Below are 21,396 nucleotides of genomic sequence, written 5' to 3' on the forward strand. Positions count from 1 at the left end.
CACCACCTCTGCCCCCTTCCCACCCTGAGCCAGAGTGATTCAGGCAGCTGGCAGCACAGGGTCACTCTGTCCCCCCTGGACCCTGGGAGCCACGTTGGGGACAGCTGGGCAGAGCCCAGCAGGCTGGGGACAGTCTGGGGACAGGCTGGTGCCCAGGGTAACAGAGGCCAGGAGCAGGGAAGGATCTTTGCTACCACTTTATTATGACAAAGGCTACAAGCCATGTTATTTAAAGTGCATTATTATTACCATTATTCACCGTCAACAAACCACAGACACAAGCCTGGCATAGTGCAGATATGGCCAAAGTGGCAGAAGACGCTTAGGCAAGAGCAGGGCTGGCAGGAGCTGGGTGGATGGAGGTGGCAGGGAGCGAGGCTCAGGCAGGTGCTGGGATACAAGCACTGCTCCAGACAGACCTAAACACCTCCATGCTCCAGGGGCCCATCATGGACAATGGGAAGGACAGACAGACAGCCTGGCCTGCCGTGGCAGGGGCCTGGGAAAGTATGGTGAGGGCTGGGCCAGGGAGGGCTTGGCTCCCAGGCAAACCCAGCACCTCTGTGTGCTCCTGGACTAAACAGCTGGGAGCGGGCTGGGGGCCTGGAGCCAGGTCAGGGCTCAGTCAGGCTCCCCATGTCACCCTGGAAACCCAGCCCTGGGCAGTGGGAGCACAGCCCAGCACCCAGCACCAGGCCAGGCAGGAGGCTGGTGCCGTATGTGGCTCTCAGGGGACAGCCCCAACCTTCAGGTCAGCCCAGCCCCATCCAGCCTGCCCTGTCCCAGCCCTGGAGCAACATCCCAGCAAAGGTGCTGACAGATGCAGGACACCTGGGATGCCTGCAGTCCCTCCACCCCAAAATACAGGGCCCAGCCACAAGTTGAGGATTAGTTTAAAGTGCTTTTTTCTTTCCTTTTTGCATGGAGTGCAAGGCTAAATCTCACCCTGCCAGAGAATATTTCCCCTTTATTCCCAGGGCCAGGGGGTCACAAAGCCCAAGGAAGGTTTCTGAGAAACCCCCCTGGGTCACAACAGGCAGGGATTTTAACATCATCCTCTACCCAGCTCAGTGGCACCCCTACTCAAAGTATCATATTGCATAGTGCTGCTCTCCCATCCCCAGGCATCCCTTGGTGCCACTCCAGCCACAGCTGGGCAGTCCCCATTTCCCAGCCAGCTGGGGCAGAGGGGAGACCACCCTGGGACAGCCATGGCCCAGGGGCTGCTTACACTCCTGCCCCGAGTCCCTCTGGTGTCTGGATGGAAAGTAGCACTTGTGACACACACAGCAGCAGGAACAGCAGCAGTCATGTCAGCGTGAAGCAAACATGGCATTGCTTACAAGGTGCAGCAGCAAGGTGTGCCAGAACCACCCCGGAGCTTAGATGATGTCCGTCTCCCTCTCTATGCCGACATACTTCAGGGCATCTGCCTGGCTGTACCTGCAGGACAGAAATCATGGCTGCAGCAATGCTCCCCCCACAAACCTGCACAGAGGTGGGGTCAACCCTGCAGGCCAAGGTTGCTGCTGGCCCAGGTACCTGTAGTCAAAGAAGAGCTCCTCTCCTGCCTGGATGGCTCTCTTGGCGAAGATGCCAATGCGGTGGTCTCCGTTCACCATCACAACTGCAACCAGAGATGCAGCATCAGAGATGTGCAGCCCCAGCTTGGGCTGGAGCTCTCACAGCACCATGTCCTGCCTGGCCTGGTTGGGCAGGGGGACCTCACCTTTCGCATAGCAGTTGGGGTTCACTGAGTGGTTGGCAAAGCGGATTTTATTTCCTTTGCGAGTAGCGTCAACAACAAAATCTATTTAAAAAAAAGATAAGGAAACCATGGTGTAAGGCCAGGCCTGTCACCAGGCAAGAGGTGGGCTGACCATGCCCACCTGGCCTCTTCACCCCTGGAAACCTCAGGAAGTTACCATTGTTGAGGTTGAAGAGGAAGCTGGACATGTACTTGTCGTAGACCTTTCCTCGCCTGTCAGCCTCATCCTGCGAAATGAGCTGTAGAGGGAGATCACCTTGAGAGACTCAGCAGCTGAGGGCTGAGCCAGGTTCCAGGGCTCCCACCTGGAAACACCCTCCTGCTCTCCCTCCCACCTCAGGAGCTTGCCAGGGCTCCCAGGGATGGGGCAGGGCCAGAGCAGGGCTCTCAGGCAGCTGCACACACTCCTCCACAGTGGAGGGCCAGAGGTACTGAGACAGACAGCACAGGGCTCCATCTCCAGACCTGGTCAGAGCCCATGGGTGCAGCTGAGGGAAGGCAGGGAAGGCAGCTGACCCTGCAGCCAAAGGAAGCTCTCCCACCACACACAGCCCCCGTGTGCCTGGCCAGCAGCCCCAGCACAGCACTGACCTCCCCGCAGTACTCGGAGATGAACTCGTTCTTCTGCACTGCCTCCTTGATGAATGTCCCCCAGCCAGCCACGTCTGATGGGGCCAGCAACAAATGCTGGAACCAAAATGAAAGGAAATGGGGAGAGTTGGCAGCTACAGCACTTCACAAAACACAGGTCAGGGGGGCAGCAGGGAGCCAGTGTCCATCCAGCATCCCTTTGTTATGGTGACACAGCTCCCTCCAGACTTACACCCTTACATGGAGCTGCTCAGGACCTGACACACACTGATTTGTGATTTTCTCTGAATTTCCCTTTTTTTTAAATGCTCAATTCCTTGCTCTGACCAACAGAATTCAAGACTAAATCTTTCTCTAGAGCCAATTTATACACTCCTCTGCTCTCACCATTCCTCACTCCCATCTCCTGACTTTGACATCCACAATCCCTCCTGATTTTTCCATCTACAATCCCTACTCCAGAGTAAGTGCTGCAGAGGCCCAGAGCAGAGCAGCTTCTTTTCTAGACTCTGGCAGCTCCAGGAAAGCTGCTCCCCCACCCCACACACAGCAGCAGCAGCTGTGTGTCAGCTCTGCCCTGAGGCAGCCCCTGCCACGCTGCTGTCAATACCTTTTTGAGGCCTCGCTGGATGCTGCAGTTCTTGCAGGAGACCACCTTGCAGTCCCAGTGCTCTGAAGCCCCACAGGTAAGGCAGAGGTCAGGGTCACACTCCCTCACAGCCAGGTAGCAGGGGCACTGCTTGGTGTTGCACTGGGTCTTGCAGCGGCAGCCTGGGAAGCGGTTCTGACCTGCAGCAACACACACAGTGGGTTTGCACTGTGAGCTTTGGAACAGAACAGGGGCACCATGCAGGCTCTCTGCCCCAACTGCTCCTCCCCAGCCAGATCTTGAGCAGGGACAGAATAAAGTCTGGCTGTTTTCTCCACTGCAGAGCTGGGAATGGAAGCCCAGATAGGATAAACAAACATGGCAGAGCAGGGACCCAATGCCCAGCCTAGCTGCTGGAGGCTCATCCTGCTCACAGGGGACCAGCAGCAGCACCCACAGGATACAGACACAGGGATGAGCACTAGCAGGAGTGTCTCAGCTGCCAACAGCTGCATGGCAGCACAGAAGCATCTCCTTTTGGACCTTAGCTAACAGAACTGCTGTGGATGGACAGAGCAGCAAGTGCAGGAATAAAGTAGGCACCCAGCAAGCCCCAGCTCTGCACCCTCCCTGTGCTCTGTGCCAGGAGAGCTGGCTGTTTTCCTGCCCAATAGTCCTTGACCTCTTCTTACAGTCAGGGTTGCACTGGCAGAACTTCTCACAGAAATTCTGAGTCATGATGCAAGGGCAGGAGCTGTCACAGGGATGCTCAGGGTGGTCACAGGGCTGGTAGTTGTACACCTGGGTTGGTGAATTATCTAGAACAAAAAGAGAAATGCCAAGATTGGAAGCTGAATGTTGCAGGAACCTTTTCAAAGCAGCAAGTGCAGGGCACTGGAGCCAAGAAGGTGCAAGCTGCCCATCTGCCTGCACTGGGCAGGGAGCCTGGCAGCAGCCAGCTCCCACAGACACACACATGGCTGGGCTCACTGACCACAGCCCAGTCCACAGCAGGGCTGCACACTGCCCTCAGCCCCCCCTGGCTGCAGCAAACCCTGCTGCACATGCAGCTCCAGTGGGCACTGGGATGGCCATGATGCCCCTGGCACCCCAAGGAGCCTGGCCAGGGGCAGTCACTCCTCTCAGCAATGCCAACCTGCCAGGCTGGTGAGCAGGACACGGCCACCCTGCTGGAAAACTGAACCTTTGCAAACCTCCCATGACACAGCCACAGCCAACTCTACCTTTCTTCAGCTGGATCTTCCTGCAGTGTGCAGCCCACAGCCTGCAAAGGGAGCAGAGAAGGTTGAGAGGATGTGTAAGCCATCAGGGAGAGCAAGCCAGCACTGCTCAGCACCAGCAGCCAGCACAGCAGAGATGGGCCTGGCAGATTCATGCATTAATGATCAGCAGCCATCATAAAGTGGAGAGAGATGAGAGTGATGCAGCTGCAGCAGGAGCTCTTTAAGCCAAACACTAGAGCCAGAATAATATTGGACACACTGAGATCAACACACAAAGTGGGTTACAGGTCAGGGAGCTGAGGCAGAGGCTGCTCTTAGGGAAGTGGCACCAGGACTAGCAGCCTGTGCTGCCCTATCCTCGAGCTGAGCCTGGGGCTGCAGGGCCACTGAGCCCCCAGGCAGAGCAGCAGCCCTGGAGCTGGGCCAGGGCCAGCACCCAGCAGCAGCAGCCCATGTGACAGCAGGACGTGCACACAGATGGGAGCCAGATGGGGATTACCAGGAATGCGCTGGCACAAAAAGCAGAGGATCTGGTTGCATTTTAAGAACAAAACAAGCTTGTCCAACACTTGCCTGTGCTTCCTTTTCTTCTTCTGGGATGGATTCATTAACTCATTTGTTGGCAGTTTCGTTATAAGCGATTCCTTCACTGCAAACTGAAAGACCTACCAAAGAACACAAGCAAAAAGAAGAAACAAGTTCAGTGCACTGAAGTTGTTTTATCAAAAGCATAAGGAGAGTGTGAGTAGGCACAGCAAGGCTCACAGGCCTGGGCTGAGAGAGCAGCAGCTCTGCCCCATTTTCCTGCCTATGGCACACTGCCTCCTCCTGCCTGGAAAATGAATGCCTGCACACCTGGCTGTGACACTGCACACGGGAGGGAACCCACAATGCCAGCAACAAAGGGCTCACTCTGCCAACAGCAGCACTGTTGCAAAAGCGTTGATATGGCACCTTCCTGCAAAAGCGTTGATGTGGGGAGGTTTGTGGCAGAGAAATAAAATCAACAGGCAGTGGCTCTGGCCCTGGCCCCCCTCTTGCACCTGCATCACCTGCTCTGGGCACCCACCTGCTTGCAGGTCTTTGTCCCCAGCAGCCTGGCAATTGAGCAGAAGTTGTTGAAGTAGGTCCCATGGAAGACACGGAAGAGTGACTCCTCGGCTCCTGTCCACTCCACGGGCTCCTGCGGCGTCTCCACCGCAAACAGCTGGGAGGAGGCCGGGCTCAGCTTCTGCTTTGTGGGGGTTTGGCAGCGGGAGTTGGCCTCTGGCAGGAAAGGCACATGGTAAGCCAAGCACACCCTGGCCATCATGGTTCTGGGGGGCAGTGGTCACCCCCTAGTGCCCTGCATCCCTGCACTGCATTCCCAGCCACACACTCCTGCTTCAGGCCAGGCACAGTGCTCAGGAGCCAAGGGCTCGCTCTGGGCTTTGCAGGTCCCAGCAAAGCTCTTGCTTGGCCTGGCAACGTTCCTCCTTCCTGGGACAGGACAGTGAATCCCACAGCAGCAAGGGCAGGGCTGGTGGCTCTCATGTTTGCTGGGAACACTGACTGCTAACTCCAAATTCTCCAGCTGAGCCTGGGAGAACTCCAGCTGGGAGGAGCTGCCTGCCCTCACAGAGAGGAGTGGGGTGTCTCAGGACTGGCACCATACCCGAGGAGCTAGAGGCCCACTCGTTGCCCGTGTCTCGGTCGCTGTCGCCCTCCCTGGTCTCGGTGACAGCCGGGGTGCTGGAGCAGGACGCGCCCACCACGTGGTGCCGCCGGCGCCGACGCCCGGAGCACTTGGATCGGGGGTTGTGCAGGGCAGCAAACTCCTTGGCTCCTTCCTGCAAGCAGAGCAGAAGACAAGACAGGTGGCAAATGACCAGGGAATGCAGGAAGGCTTTTCCACAGACCCTGGGACAAGCCCTGTCCTGCCACCACCAAGAGCAGGTAGAAGAAGCTGGCCACATGTGGTCCCTTCAGCAAGTGCCAAACCAGCTGCTTGTGTTGCATGTTCCCACTCTGTTCCCTTTGGCATTGCTGCCCAGTCAGCAGAGGCTCCTTGGCCTGAACCCCCAGCCCACTCCTCTGGATCCTCCTGACTTCTCGCTCTGCTCCTTTTAGCAAGGGCTTAATTTCTCTGACACTGTACTGAGTCCAGAGAAATCATCTGTCATACAATTTCCCATCTGCCAGCACTGCAATTAATCTTTATTGGAGATCTGCTATAATATGCATCTGGTAAGGTCTGCATTTGCAGTCATGCTCCTCTGAATCCAACAAGGACCAGAACTAATTCTGAAAATATTATCCAAGTTGTGCAAAAGATCCACAGAGCTCTGCAGAGCACAGCTGGCCAGGGCACTTCTCTCATGGTTTCTAAGGTGACAGAGAAACATACCAGCCACAGGAAACAGTCTGCGCCGCAAGGATCTGGCTCAATCTTGGTCTCTCTATTCTTTCGTTTGTACACATTAGGAGTAGCATGAAAAGCTGAAAAAGTAACAGTTATCTTTACTATTAGCATTCTCCAAGGGTCTCCCCCCACTCTGCAAGGGACAGGAAGCAGGAGCCTGTGTGGCTGAGGGTTCCCCTGGCAGCAGGGCCTGAGGTGACCAGACCCACAGGGTAACCCTGCTCCAACCCACAACGGGCACTAGGCAGCTTGGGAAGGAGAGGCCAAAGGAGAAGGATCAGCTTTCACACTGAAACAAAAAGACCACGTCATATTAATATTATATCTTTTAATAAATAATTCACTGGAAAAAGTCCTGTGACTTCCCAAAGAAGCCCTTAAGACCTGGAGAACAGCAGCTAATCAGTATCCAAAAGGCTTTGGCAGGACCAACCGCAGGAACATGACTAAGACGAAGCTGTAAGTTCCAGTAAGGCAACAAAACACAGGGGGGCATGTCCAGACTTTGGCAGTGAAACATTCATGCCTTTCACTGAGGAGCTTCTGCAAAGCAAGAGCAAAGTCTGGTGGTGGCAGGACTACTGCACAAACTGCCGGGAGCTCGGAGGCGGCGTGCTGAGCGCGGAGAGGGGACGGCCGCGCGCGTCGGTCTGCCGTCCGTGGGAGCCAAGAGCGGAGCCGTCTGTACAAAAGGCTTCTGGGCACCCGTCAGCTCCTAAGGCCCCACTGCAAACGCACGAGGCACCACCCTCCAGAGACTCCAGCACGGACTAAGCAAGGCGTGCAGAGGAAAACTGAGGAGAAAGGGCTCTAGGGGAGCGTCCGGCTGAGGCGGCACTTACGATGCAGAAAGCAGTCGTACTTGAAGCAGCGGCGGCAGAAGAGGGTGTGGAAGGAGTGCAGGGACTGCTCCCGCTGCACCGACTTGGCGCACGGCCCGTCGATGTTGGGGGTGCACTGTGGAGGCAGCACGTTGGGGTCAGACACCTCCGTGAGCTCCCGGTACCTGGGCACAAACACAAACACCCAGGGATGTGCTTTCCCCAGCTGGGACAGCTTTACAGCACCATCAGGCCCGGGTCCTGGTACTGTTAGAATTCAGGACATCCCTCTGGCTGTCCTGCATTGCCCAAACCCCTGCCAGGGGGCTCAGAGACCTTGGCACAGAGCTCAAGACACCTGTGACTTTGATTATGACCCATGGAAAAAATTATATGAGGATCTACAAGCCACAAAAGTCTAAATAGAATAATGATTAGCTTGTCACAGGGTGAAAAATAGATTTTTTGGGTTTTTAGAATGGGGGTTCAGGAGGCAAGATGGAGGAATCTGGGCATGGCCAGTCTTTCTCCTTCTTCTTGGCCTCCATCTTCTGCTGTGATGTTGGCACTTTTGGATTGGTTTGAGTAGAAGATCACTGTCTGACATAGGTGATAGGTATTGGGAAGTTATGGTAAATAATGTACACAGAGTTTTTAATATAAAAAGATAACACCAGTGTGCCTCTGTCTGACCTGCTGAACGGACCTCGGCAGGCCAAAGAAAGAATTTTATAGATAAGAAACAATAAACAATCTTGAGAATGAGAATAGAAGAGTTCTGACTCCTTCTTTGACTGCTGGGCTGGGAAAAGAGACTTTCTACCACATCTGGGGGTCACTCTGAGCAGCAGAAGTCCTGAGAAGGTACCTCAAGACCAAACTGCAGCTTGTAACACTCAAAACACACTCTGCTCACAGAGCCTGCAGGCACTGAGCTTTGTGGCCCAGCCAGCCCACAGTGCTGGTCTCTGAAATAAAGATTTCAACTCTTGCTAAGAAAAGGAACAGACAACAGTGCAGGAATTTTCTACCTTTCTTTCATATCCTCTGGGAAGCCATACTCAGGAAACATGGAAGAAATAGCAGTGAATATCATGTCATTGGGGAACCTCTTCTTTGAACACTTCTTGTTACCTGCAAAGAGAGGAGACACAATTCTTCAGACAAGCTGATGTGGATGGGTCTTTCCTCCCTGCACAGAGCAATTCCAGAGATGCTCAGGATTGTGTTTTAAGACAGAAATGTAATCCCATGCACAACAGATAACCTTGTGATCTGCAGCCAGGCTGAGGTATTCCCAAAGCAGTGCTAGGCCACTTTCAGTGCAGCATGATGCACTGCTGAGAGCACCAACTTCTCTGAAGTGCTATTACTATTTGTTTCTGCCAAGGCAGAACTTGCAGACAATGCTTTTCTACATCCACAGAAGTGTTGGTGTTTGTGCTGCCCATATCACTACAGACCAAGGACAAAGACAAAATTACCCAGCAGCATTCAAAAGGTCATCGAGGACACGTGAAAATCCCACAAACCAGAGCTTCCTCTAGGCAACAAGAGCTCCAGGTGGCACAGGAGAGGGAAGAGGAACACTAATACATGGAAAGCAGGTCTGGAAGGGATTTGAAAATGTCCATCTCCCTGCCTCCCACAGAAACAGATCCACCCACACCTCCCTGACAGGTGTTTGCCAGACCAGCACTTGAAAACATCCCACAGCCACTCAGAAAACACCCAGCTCTGCTAATCTCACAGGAAGTGGGTTTCCAGATGACTCATCTAAATAACTTCTCACCACGCTTTCAGATGGTGATCTCTTCCCCTGTCCATAGCAGACAGTGAGAACAAATAATTTCCCTTCTGCTACAGAACTTGCCAAGCTGGAACTGCTCTTGGCACATTAACAAGCCAGGGATGGCAGCAGAGCAGTGCCCAGCGCTCAGGAGGGGCAGGACAGAAATGTGACCAACATAATCTTCACTTCTCTGGGGGCAAACCCACCTTCCACTGCAATTCGCTTTCTTTTCCTTGTCACTGGCAGCTCCTCCTTTCCGTCCTCCTGTTTCGCCTCAGAATCATTGTGTCCTTCCTCTTCCTCGTCCGAGTACTGATTCAGAGCATTCACTAGCTCCAGGAACACAGCGTCACTGATGAGGACTGACCCTGAAATCATTTCTGAAACACACAGAAGTGGCAGTGCCACCATCTTTCTCATTTCTCACCACAGCAAACCACAAGCCTACGTGCTCTGCTACCCACCAGAGCCCTTCTCTCAGTTTTTTTGGGGTAGGTGGGATTTTAGCACTAAAGTCAGTAGTGGTGCATCATTTTCAGCAATCTGGGGATAGGCCACACCAGTTTTTCCTGTCTTCCTCCCTGCTGGGTAATTTTATGATGGGGCAGGCAGCACTTTTCATTGATTAAACTCTTGGCTGAGGCAACAAGCAGAACAGGGTTGCTGAGCTACTCCCCCTCTAGCACATTTTCAGCATCCCAGAGGATGCCAGTGAATCCCTGCACACAGGAGAACTGGCTCCAGAGCACTCCAGGCATTAAAATGGAGTGAGGTACCCAAAGGCAGGAATGTGCCCTTGCAAAGGAGAATAGCAGGCACCATCCTGTTTCCCTGCTCGAGAGCTCCCACAGAAAAGCTGGTTGCTGCTGCCACCTTTTGACTTCTGAACTACTTGGATATTTGCAAGAGACTGAATCACAGACCCATAGGAAGGTTTGGGTTGGAAGGGATCTTAAAGCTCATCTTGTTCCACCCCTGCCATGGACAAGCCAGGTTGCTCCAAGCCCCATCCAGCCTGGCCTGGAGGGGACAGAGCTGGCTGCTCCCAGGTTACCTTCCTCTCCATGAACTTTGCCATCATAGTTATTAATAAGTTCTTCAATGAAAGTTTCATCTTCTTCCTTCACCTCGTCGCCCATGTAAGGGATATTGCATAGAACTGTTTCATCCTCCACCTGAAGAGAGATCAGACACAGCTCAGAAAAGCAGAGTTTGCTGACCCCAATGGGGCTGTGCTCTGGTCCCTCAGACCTGCCAACAACACACAGCAAAGCTTCAGATGTCTCATCACTGACACATCAGTGCTATCCCACTGTAACCCAGTCACAATCAAAAGGACCTGCCTAAGAAATAAATCTCTTTGTATAAAGGGAAATAAAAATCTTAGGGAAAAACACAAACAAACAAAACCCCCCCAAAAAAACATATTTACTCGTTGAATCCTGTGGAACAATGGTGACTCTGTCAAGAAGCCACATGCAATGAGACTACCTGGTGAGGTAGTGTGGACACAAGGCTGGCTGGGATTCTACAAAACAAGCAACTAAGGTAGCATTTTCCATCATCTCTCAAGCAGATGTTGCCTGAAACAAGTGGGATGAAGAGCTACTTCCCAACTGTGTAACAATCAGATGCTGACCTCACTGAGACCCCATGCTTCTCACGTACCATGAAATTCTGCTGAAGGGGGGACCAGGAGTACATAATGGGCACCAGTGCCACTGTGTTCAGGGTCCTCATGTACAGTGTCTGGCTTGAAAATCCCGGGAAAATGCTCTCAACAGTGCACTGGAAAACGAGTACAGAGAAGGTCAGTGAGGAACCACTCTGGGAGGCTGCCACAGCCTGAGGAAAACTGAATTCAGGACAAACACAGAAGCCCCACATGCACTCTGTGCACTCCATCACAGGAAAAAGCCTTGGGGGTACTTTTTATCCATTTCTGCATTGCAGAAGTGTGAGGCATGGACAACACAGACAAAAACTCATCCATATCCCCACAGCTCCCTGCAGAGTCCTGGCTGCAGTCCCCACTTGCTGATGCTGCCCCTTTTCCTCTGCACACCTGTTTCAGGAATGGGTGCCCACTGACTGGCTTCATCAGCTGCACTGGCTGCACTCGAAGCTTCTTCCAGTCTTCATTAAGGATCTGAGTCTTTTCATGAACCTTCGCAAAGTTGGCCACAAAGAGAGCCTGAAAGAGAGGGAGGAGTCTCAAAATTTAAGAAAACCCATTGAGAACTCCAACAGCACTGAAAAGGTTCAGCAAGGAGAAAAAACCAACTGGAAATGAACTCTCCTGCTGCAGTTACACCAGTGCTTGTTCAATGGCCTTGTGTGTGCAACAGCTGCTGCCCACACAGCTCAAGACAGAGCATGAGGAGAAGTGGCATCTCTTCCCATTGACCCAAGTCAAGCACAGCTTATCAATTCACCTCGCTGACACCCTCTGGTATCACTCAAGACACTCTGAGCTGAAATGAATTCTTTTTGGGGCATCTCAGCCCAGTCCTTGCTGTGGCTGTACCTTTGCTCCCATGTTTGCCTGGAACCTCTTGAGCTGCCGCAGACGCATGTACTCAGACTTGACTTTCCTTTTCCAGTACATGATACACTTGGATGTCGGAGGAGTGGTAATTTCCATTTTTCTGAAACAGTACAGAAAGAATAAACATTAAATAATAGCGAGCTCAACCCCGAAACAACTGATACTAGAAAAACGTCCCTGTGGACCGGAAAAACACTCTGTCCATCAAAGACTTAAACCAAGCAAAATTACGCCGCCGCTCTGCAGCGCTCCTGGCTGTGGAACACCCCCAGCCGAAGCGCACGGACAGGCCCGGGACAGCAGCGAGGGGCGGTGCTGACCAGAACCGCCCGTGCTGTGCCCCCGAGCCCCCGGGGCGAGCGGGGGTCCCCGGCCTCCCCCGGGACACGCCGCCGGGGAGCCGAAGCTCCACTCCAGCCGCCCTCCCTGCCGCTCCGGCCGGGCCCGAGCGCGTCCCAGCTCCGCCAACAAGACCCGGAGCGAGCCGAGGCCGGGCCGGGGGGGAGCGGGCCCGAGCCCCGCAACTCCCTGCCCCAGCGGGCCCGGCTGGTACCGCGGGGACCCGCAACCCCCCGGGAACGCCCGGGACCCCCGGCCCCGCCCGCACTCACTGCTCGGCCATCGCGACAGGGGGAGGCCGCGCGCCCCCGCCACACTGCGCGCGCGCCGGCCCGCCCCGGACCCGCCCCGGGCCCGCCTCAGGCACCGGACCGGCCCCGGACCCCCGCCCCGGGCCCGCCTCAGGCACCGGACCCGGCCCCGGACCCCGCCCCGGGCCCGCCTCAGGCACCGGGCCCGCCTCAGGCACCGGACCCGGCCCCGGATCCCGCCCCGAGCCCGCCTCAGGCTCCGTACCCCCGCCTCGGCCCGCCCCGGCCCGGTCTCTAACATCGCCAGGCCCCGCCCCCGGTCCTCACACCCCCCCCGGGCCCGCGCCCTCTCATCCACAGGCCCCCGCCCCTCTCATCCACAGGCCCCGCCCGCGCCGCCGCCGCCGCCGGCGGTGCCGGTGTCGGTGCCGGTGGGTCGGGGCGCATGGGCTGCCCCGGCGGAGCGGGCCCGTTCCAGCCTGGAGGACATCCCCTGTCGGCTGCGGGGAACGGGTTAAGCAGCGGCTCAGTGCCGTGCCCGCCCACTCCCGGTGTGCCTGGGCCCTCCCGGCCCCTATTGCGGGACCGGCCCGGTCCCGCGGGAAGCGTTGGTGGGACAGCGCCGTTCCCGCCCGGTTCCACAGCGCTCCGGGCCTCGGGACAGCCCTGCCCGGCGTGGCCACGCTCCCCGACGAGCCGTCCCGGTGATCCCGGGTCCTTTTGGCCCCACCCCTCCCTGTGGCGGCGCCGGGCAGGAAGCGGCTGCGGGCGGCCGCTTTCCTGCCCCGGGGGCCCCGGCGCTGGGGAGCGGCCGGAGCTGCCTGTGCCCCGGCGGGGGCCCCGTGCGCGGTGCGGAGTGCCGGCTGCCCCGGGGCTCCGGCAGGGTGACTGCGGGGTTCGGGCAGGGCCGGCCCGCCCGTATCTGGGAGCTCCGCCGAGCCCGGTGGGGCGGGGGCCCGACGTCCCCCGACTCTGCCGGGCATTGGCTCAGGAGCGGGCGGACAGCTCGGGAGCCGGGGTCCCGGATAGGTGCCCGGGGGAGCCCCAGCCCGGGCGCAGGGACCCCGCTGTCGGGAGGATGAGGATGCTCCCCGGGCTAGGGCTGCTCTGCTGCCCGCTCGTGTCTCTGCTCCCGCGGGTACGGCAGAGGCAGCTGGGGGTGCTGCACGGAGGCCCCAGTGCCACCACATGCACACTTGGAGCATCACAGGGATGTGTCCCCAGCCCTGCAGGCTGGCCTCATGCTGTCCCCTCCGCAGCACCCACAGCGAGCTCTCCAGTGGCACCCAGCTGCTCTCCTGCCCTGGCCTGGGGCCATCGACACCTTCTTTCTGCGGGTCCACGCTGAATTCTTCACCAGCTGCACAGAGGCCAGGCTCCCCAAGCTGGGCAGTTGGCCCCCAGTGTGGCTGTGGCTGCCTCGTGCCCCTCGCAGCTGCCCTCACACTCAACAGAGCCCAGAAAAAGGGTTCCAATCCCAGGGAGAAGCTGCCCATCTCCTGCTTGCCCCCAGGTCTTTGAGGGGCCAGCGACAGCCTCCTTCCCTCCCAGTCCTGGCAGCTAATGAGTGGGAGGACAGGACTGAGGGTGAGGGTGACAGGGCAGAGCAGGGATGGGGAGCTTGGGATTCCCTGGGCATGGAGGGGGTCCCGTGGTGCGAGGGGAGGCTGGGCACGGGGCTCCAGGTGCCTGCATCTGCCTGGGAGAACACCGGGGGGAGAAGAGCCCCACACAACTGACCCCGCACCCCAGGTGGGGGCTGGCAGGGAACGCCGGGGATGCCAGGCTGGGTGGGGAGCCCTTGGCAGGCAGCCACCGTCCTGTCCCTGCCCATCCCCTCCGGACGCCCCAGGAGGGGGGCGGGCGGCCGTCCCAGCCCTGGGGCCGCGCTGAGATCATTGGGTGTCTCCCTGGCAGAGGCTCCTGCCACCCGGCTGGAGGCTCCGCCGGCTCCACCAGAAACAGGGACCAGTGGCTCCAGCCCTGCAGGCACTGGAGAGCTGGGGATGACTTCCAGATGTGGCCACTCGCCCGCAGAGGGTGGCTGCTGCAGCCGGGGAAGCATCAGACAGCTCTGCCAGGACCTTTGCTGGGGAGCTGCGATCCGCAGCAGGGAGGGTCCCTCCGAGCTGCCCTGCCCTGCGCTCCGCTCCCTGCTCTGCAGGCTGATGTTAAAGGGCTGCGCTCTGCCCCGGCCAGGCGTGAAAGGTCCCGTGTAGGAATGTCGCAGACCCGCGGGCTAAAGTCACCCCCAGTGCGGGGGACACGGGCCCCTGGGCAGGAACTGCTCCAGGAAGGGGGGCTCTGGCAGAGTCAGGCAGGCGCCAGGCTGGACAGAGCAGGAGGAAGGCACTGGGGCCAAGGACTGGCAGGGTCGGCCAAGTGTCTGCCCTCTCCCCACCTCCTCGGCCTGGTGCCTGGGGGTGGATTGTGTCATCACCCTTCCCTCCTTGGCCATGGGCAGGAGCTGGGGCTGCCCCTATGGGGCAGGTGCTCGGGTGAAGCAGAAACTGCGGTTTTGGGGCCGTGGGTCCCCCTGCCGCCCCCATTGCCGGGCTGCAGCACCCGTCCGGGGACATTGTGCTTTCCCGTCCACTCCCCCCGCTGCTGGGCTGCCTGCCCTCCACGCAGGAGACGAGGGATTTCACAACCCAGCCCAGACAGGATTAAAGAGAAATACACAAGTAAACAAATCGCGGCCTCCTAACGCTGGACGTGCCGTTCAGGGAGCGGATCCTGCGGGCCGGTGGGTGAGGCGGGGGCGCCGTGGGTGCCGGGGTGCGGGAGCGATGCCCGCGGGGGCCAGCACCGCACGGGACAGCGCCGGGTCCCGCCGGGAGAGCGCCTTCAGAGCAGCACTGAGCAATCTCATTTTTCACACGTCTCCTGTAGTCAAACTGCCCCTGTCAGAGGAAAGGAGTTGCTTCCTGTTATTTCCATTGAAATCCTTGTCCCGCTCGTTAGCCGGCAGGCTTTGGCAGGATGGCACCGCGCACGCACATCAGCTCCGGCCGTCTCTCCCAGGGGCTCCTGCTGCTCTGCGGTAAGTGCGCGGGGCGCGGCCCCGGGGGCTCCGCGCCCCGAACCACCCCGCACGTGGCCGCCCTCCCACTCGTGGGGCCCGGGGCCAGGGTCTCGGCTCAGCCCGCCCCCATCGGCCCACCCCGAAACGGGACCAGCCTGTCAAGGCTGAGGTTAGATGGGGCAGGCATGGCCAGGGGGCACGGCAGGTGAGCACCAGGTGCTGTGGGCAGCTCCCACCACGATGTGGCAGGGCTGGGAGAGGAGCTGTAGCACCTCACATGGCCGGGCAGGGGGGCTGGATGGGGCCATCAGGGGCAGAAATCGGGACAGGGTGGGCTGCCCTTAGCACAGCCAGTGTACCAGCCCAGCAGCGCCCCATGGCCAGTGCCCAGCTGTGCCAGAGCTCCCCACAAGCTGCCCAAGGAGCGCACAGTCCGGCAGTTCAGCACGGAGCCAGCATCAGTGCCCCACAGCCGAGGGTGGAAGGTGGATGGGGCAGTTTCCCTGAGCCATGGGGCTCCCGTGGGCCAGGCCAGACGTGCCCCACGCCCTTGGCAGGCAGTGCTGGGTGTGGAGCTGATGGCAGGCGGAGGGGCTCTGCAGCAGCTCTGGGCTGGGGCCAGTGCTTCCTCTTCCTGCCCCAGCCCTGTCCGGCTGACACGCAGCACCACGCTGGCTCCCCGTGGCTGGGGGTCCCCGTTTGTCCCCATGCTGTGAGCATGGCCCAGGGTTTGTAGCCCCTAAACAGACCCTCTGAAGCTTTGGATAGCTGCCTGCAGCCTGGCTAGCCCCTGCCCATATGGGGGGCTGGACACCTCAGCCCCAGCATGTGCCAGGCTCTGGCTCCCTGTGCCCCACCTGCCGGCTCCAGTGCCAAAATGAGCCCTGTCAGCACCCTTACGCCCTGCCTCAGACCCTGTGTCCCCTCTCACCCGGTGTCCCTCCCTCTGCAGTGCTCCTGGGGCCTGGCCTTTGTCACACGGACGCCGTGACAACGAGCTTCAGCCAGGACACTGCGACAAGCCCACCCACGGCCACGTCCAACGGGACAGCCCAGTCCATGGGTGAGTGTTGGGGTTCAGCAAGGGCCAGGCAGCACTGTAGGACAAATGGTGCCCTGGCCAGAGCTGGCCCTGTGCCACAGAGTGATCCCTTCTTTCCCTTAACCATCCCAAAAATAAAGCCCGTGCCGCAAAGCTCTCCCTGCCACTGCCCACAGTGGGGGCAGCCAGCAGCAGCCTGCCCTCCCTCTGTGCCCCTGGCATTGCCCTGGGCTGCTGCAGGTCCATCCCTCCCTGTGCTGATGGCTCTGCCACCGGCCTGGGCAGGGCTCCAGGTGCCAGGTGTCACCTGGCAGCAGGGCCAGGCAGGGATGCACTGTGGGCAGAGGCATGCTCAGCCCCGTGCTCAGCCCCTTTCCTCACAGAGGGGAATTACACCGCCATCACACAGCACTGCTGGGATTACTTCGTCTACCTGATGAGGAATGTGCTGACATCGGAGCTGTGCGAGTGGAAAGTCATCAGCAGGTACGGGCCAGCAGGACTGTAAGAGTCTAAATGAGAGATGCAGGACTCCAGGTGGCTCTTCAAAATGCAGTTTACTGTATCCAAGATGTTACAGCAGTCCAGGGCAGGCCTGGAGACCCTTAGTTTAGGTTACAATGCATTTTATACTTTTCTTTTGCTTACAATGCATTATAGACTTTTCTTTGCTGAACATCTTCATACAGTAGAACCAATCTATACCTTAACTTTTATCTATAGACTATCATAACTACGAGAATTACCATATTCATGTCACTGTTCTCCAGTCACTTTAAGTTAGAAGTTAGTACATTACAGTTTAAGCTAGAAGTTGCTTTTCAGTTTTCTTGCAGTAGAAAATTCTGAGACCTTTTTTCTACTTGCAACATCAGCAGGCTTGTTTCCCTGTGCTATCTTTCTTCTTGGTAAAAATATCTTCTTGCTCTAAGTCTTAAAAACCCCTTGTAACTAACACACCCTTTGCCTCCTTGGTTATCCAGTAAGACTGGCTCAGCAATTCTTTTCTTCTCTATCAAAACTTGCTTCCATCTCTATTCCTTCATCAGACTCTACATTTAAAAATCTTTCTGCTAAGCATCTGTGAGACTCTCTTGTCAAACTTGCATCCTTCCCAACACAGCACCTTCCCCTCTAGAGCAGGGGGCAGGGGCTGGGCACTCCACCAGGGTACTGCTGGTGCCCGGCTGTGTGCCCCCGGTGTCCCATCCCCTGCCGGTGTCCCGCTGTCTCTCCTCCAGGCCCTACAGCGAGCTGCAGAACTGCCTGGAGGGGTGGGCAGAGCGACTCAACTACAGCTACCCCAACGCCCTGGCCGAGCAGTACATCTTCCAGAGCCACCACATCTACTTCCACAACTGCACCCTGGAGCACCCGGTGTACTTCGACCCGCCCGAAGATGTGCTCCTGGCCATGATCATCGCACCCATCTGCCTCATCCCCTTCCTTGTCACCCTGGTCATTTGGCGCAGCAAGGACGGCAAGGCGCAGGCTTAGAGCTGCCCGGCTGCGGGACCCCCGGACCGCCCGGCGGGCTCTCGGTGCCACCAACCCGCGCTGCGGAGGCGGCCGGTTCCTCCCGCGCCTTCCCCACCCCGCGGCCCGGTATTAAACGCTTCTCCCCCCACGCCTGGCGCTTGTTCTTCGGCCGCTCCATCCCTGCAGGGCCCGGCCCGGGCCAGCTCCCGCCGCCAGCGCCCTCCCGGCAGCTCCTTGCTGTAGGGAACGCTCGGGCGGGACACCGGGACCAGAACCGGCACCGAAACCGGGACGCGGTGCGGGAGGGGCGGGGCTATACAGGGGCGTGGCCACATCGAGAGGGCGTAGTCACATTGAGAGGGCGTGGTCTGACGAAGTGGGAGTGACTTCTGTGGGCGTGGTCTCGTGTGGAGGGCGGGGCCCCGCGCGGAGGGCGTGTCCCGCTGCCGGGCCGGAAGCGGGGCGGGGCGGAAAGCGGCAGCGGCGGTTCCGGTAGCGGCGGCGGCGGCGATGAGCTTCGTGTGGCCGTGGCAGTACAGCTTCCCGCCCTTCTTCACGTGAGCACGGCCGGGCTGGGGCTGGGGCTGGGGCTGGGGTTGGGGTTGGGGTTGGGGTTGGGGTTGGGGTTGGGGTTGGGGTTGGGGTTGGGGGAGGCGGGGCCGGGGCCGGGCGGGGAGCGCGGGCACCGGGAACTGGGGGTGCCGGTGCCCATCCGTGCTGACCGGGCCCCGCAGGCTGCAGCCGAACGGCGAGACGCGGCAGAAGCAGCTGTCGGCGTGGTGCGCGCTGGCGCTGGCCTACAGCCAGGAGCACCGGCTGCCCGCCATGACGGTGCGGGAGGCCCAGGACATCCCGCTCTTCGCCAACCACCGGCTCCAGCGTATCCTTTGTGCTCCCGGTGCTCCCGGTGCCTCCCCCAGCCCCTGCCCCCCGCCTCCGCCAACGCCTCCTTAACCCGCAACCAGGGAAGCTGCCGCTGGAATCCATCCAGGTGGTGCTGGAGGAGCTGCGCAAGAATGGTGCGTGCCCCGTCCGTCCGTCCGTCCGTCCGTCCGTCCCCTGTGCCCGACCCGCGCAGCCACCGGGCGGCTCCGTCCCGTGGGTGTGGGCTGTGCAGCGGGCAGGGTTAGCTGTGCAGGGAAGGGAGGGCTCGACAGAGAAATCACACATTGAATGTTGCTCTATAAACACAACAATATTGCTCTATTGCTCTATAAACACAACAATATTCAGTGCTAGGGCAGAGGTGGTCTGTGAGGCTGCCTCCGGGTGCAGTGTCTGGCACATGGCCCGAAATCTGCGTGTTTGGTCCTGTGAAAAAACACCAATCACTTGTTTTTAGGATTTTAAACGTTTAATAGTGATAAAGTGATTATAAAAATAGTAATATAATTAGAGTAATAATAATTTGGGCAATTTGGATTAGGACAATATGAGACAATAGAAACAAAGAGTTACGGGCAGTCCGGGTACCTTTTTCTGGGTAAAATAAGCCCAAAAAAGGACCCACGTTAATAGAGGATTAACCCTTAAAAACAATAACCTGTTGCATATTCATACACCTCATACATGATGCAGAAATTCCATTCAAACACAGGCTTCTGTCTGGTCAGTGTCAACTTCTTCCTCTGAATCCTAACGGTGCCTTCAAGGCAGGAAGAAGTTCATTTCTTCTGATAATGGAGCAATAAATTCTCTTTCTCTGAAAGATTCAGGTGTCCTGTGGCTGCTATCTCAGTGCGAGTCCCTTCTTAAAAAAAGTATCTACATAGCATCGTTTCTAGTTTAACTTTTTTTTATAACCTAAAACTATATTTAACACACTACTCAAGAGAATTAATACAGCATCACTTTCTAACACAACACATATAATATTAAATTTAATATTTGCAAAAAGCCAATCATAAAATACGCATTTTTCACAATCCTTACTTCTGGCTTCTCTGCCTCAATCCCTGTTCCCTGTTGCTTCTAGGGAACCTGGAATGGTTGGATAAGAACAAAACCAGCTTCCTGATCATGTGGAAGAGACCAGAAGAATGGGGAAAGCTCATCTATCAATGGGTGAGAGCACACCCAGGCCAGGCTGTGTCCATGAGGATGGGGGGTCCTGGCTGCCACTTGGGAGAGAGCACTGCTTGCACACTCAGTTTTGCACACTCCAGGAGGTGTGAGAGGTTTGGACAAGGATGTTCAGCCACGTGGATAAAATTTGCTGTTTTGCCCTTGTGTTTCCAGGTGTCCAAGAATGGCCTGACCAACTCTGTGTTCACGCTGTATGAGCTGGTCAGTGGAGATGATACAGAGAATGAAGGTAAAGCTGGGGCTCCTGTTCTGGAGCAGGTTTTCAGAGCACACTGGCTTGGAGCATGTAAACAGCTGATTGACAGATTGCACTTTTGTAGATTAAATATTCTGAAGTCTCAGCTGCAAACTCACCCTTTCCCACCATTGGCACATGCTGCTCCAAAGGCTTTTATCACTTTGCAGGGACATCCCCTCTGTAATTGCATTTTCCCTTCCTCACTGCTTAACATTTTTATCTCGTGTGCTGTGGGGTGTTTTGCTTTCAAGCCCAGCCCCAGCTCTGCCTTGCAGGCTGCTGTGGCTCGTCCCTGCTGACCTCCAGGCTCTGTTCCCCAAGCAGAGATGATGAGCCTGTCAGTGTGTCCATCCCTCTGGGTTTGCTGTCGAGTTATGGTGCTCTGAGAGCCCTCAGCATTGCTGCCCCCAGTCCCCTCACAAACCTGTTTGCTTCCCGTTGTTATTTTTGTTACTTTTCTATTTTTGTTTATGTTATTATTGTTATTTTTCCTTCCTGCTGATGGGGATCTTTGTCCTTCCCTAGAGTTTCATGGCTTGGATGAGGCCACGCTGCTCCGTGCCCTGCAGGCCCTGCAGCAGGAGCACAAGGCTGAGATTATCACGCTGGATGATGGCCGAGGAGTCAAATTCTTCTGACTGCAGCCTCCTCCCCTTCCCTGCTGCAGTCTGGGCTCTCCCTTGCCAAGCCTTCCTCTCTGGGCCTGGCCCTCAAACTGTGACTGCAAGTAGCTGCACCTCGGGATTTCTCGGGGCAAGATGAGTCTGAGAACCCTTCCAAAGACTTAGGAATATCCTGAGATCCTCTGTCTGTCTGTTCTCCCTGTTGATGTGTTCCAGAGGCTGAAGCTGCTCTAGGCAGTTCTGGGAGGGACCACCCAGAAGTGGAACTGGACTTGCTGCTGCTCCCTGTGCCTGTGATGGCCTCCAAGCAGCCCCAGCTGGGGTCAAGCTTGGCCTCAGAGGGTCCCCCCCCCCGGTCCCTGCCAGCCACACGTGCCTGGGTCCTGCAGTGCCAGGGGATGAGGCAGGAGCAGGGCACTGGCTGTGGAAGCCCTCAGTGGCAGAAGGAAATGCACTTGCTGCCAAGCAGGCTGGGGGAAGCCAGGGAACTCATTTCAGGTGATTAAAATGAGATGTATTTATAGAGCAGCCTGGCTGTTTTCATCTATCTTTATTTTTCC

At 57.3% G+C, this 21,396-nt stretch overlaps 3 protein-coding genes across 3 annotated transcripts; 2 read left to right on the forward strand and 1 right to left on the reverse strand.

Annotated features, from left to right (window-relative positions):
• Positions 1-182: 182 nt before the first annotated feature.
• Positions 183-12,420, reverse strand: EZH1 (enhancer of zeste 1 polycomb repressive complex 2 subunit). Its single transcript, XM_054517414.1, has 20 exons — positions 12,366-12,420; positions 11,734-11,854; positions 11,272-11,400; positions 10,875-10,994; positions 10,261-10,381; positions 9,413-9,586; positions 8,446-8,548; positions 7,436-7,599; positions 6,579-6,670; positions 5,847-6,021; positions 5,262-5,458; positions 4,766-4,857; positions 4,193-4,233; positions 3,641-3,766; positions 2,970-3,148; positions 2,360-2,455; positions 1,926-2,007; positions 1,730-1,810; positions 1,539-1,627; positions 183-1,439 (listed from the first exon to the last, which is right to left on the reverse strand). The coding sequence occupies exons 1-20, from the start codon at positions 12,374-12,376 to the stop codon at positions 1,383-1,385; spliced, it is 2,250 nt and encodes a 749-aa protein (XP_054373389.1). The 5' UTR covers positions 12,377-12,420; the 3' UTR covers positions 183-1,382.
• Positions 12,421-15,250: 2,830 nt separating this feature from the next.
• RAMP2 (receptor activity modifying protein 2) lies at positions 15,251-18,038 on the forward strand. The gene is made up of 4 exons (XM_036398869.2): positions 15,251-15,387; positions 16,322-16,432; positions 16,795-16,897; positions 17,653-18,038. The coding sequence occupies exons 1-4, from the start codon at positions 15,327-15,329 to the stop codon at positions 17,906-17,908; spliced, it is 531 nt and encodes a 176-aa protein (XP_036254762.1). The 5' UTR covers positions 15,251-15,326; the 3' UTR covers positions 17,909-18,038.
• Positions 18,039-18,356: 318 nt separating this feature from the next.
• Positions 18,357-21,364, forward strand: VPS25 (vacuolar protein sorting 25 homolog). The gene is made up of 6 exons (XM_036399133.2): positions 18,357-18,447; positions 18,625-18,770; positions 18,856-18,909; positions 19,866-19,954; positions 20,129-20,204; positions 20,739-21,364. Exons 1-6 carry the CDS (start codon positions 18,401-18,403, stop codon positions 20,849-20,851), a joined length of 525 nt encoding a protein of 174 aa, XP_036255026.1. The 5' UTR covers positions 18,357-18,400; the 3' UTR covers positions 20,852-21,364.
• Positions 21,365-21,396: the final 32 nt, after the last annotated feature.

The sequence above is a fragment of the Molothrus ater genome, chromosome 27, assembly GCF_012460135.2.
Source record: "Molothrus ater isolate BHLD 08-10-18 breed brown headed cowbird chromosome 27, BPBGC_Mater_1.1, whole genome shotgun sequence".
NCBI lineage: Eukaryota > Metazoa > Chordata > Aves > Passeriformes > Icteridae > Molothrus > Molothrus ater.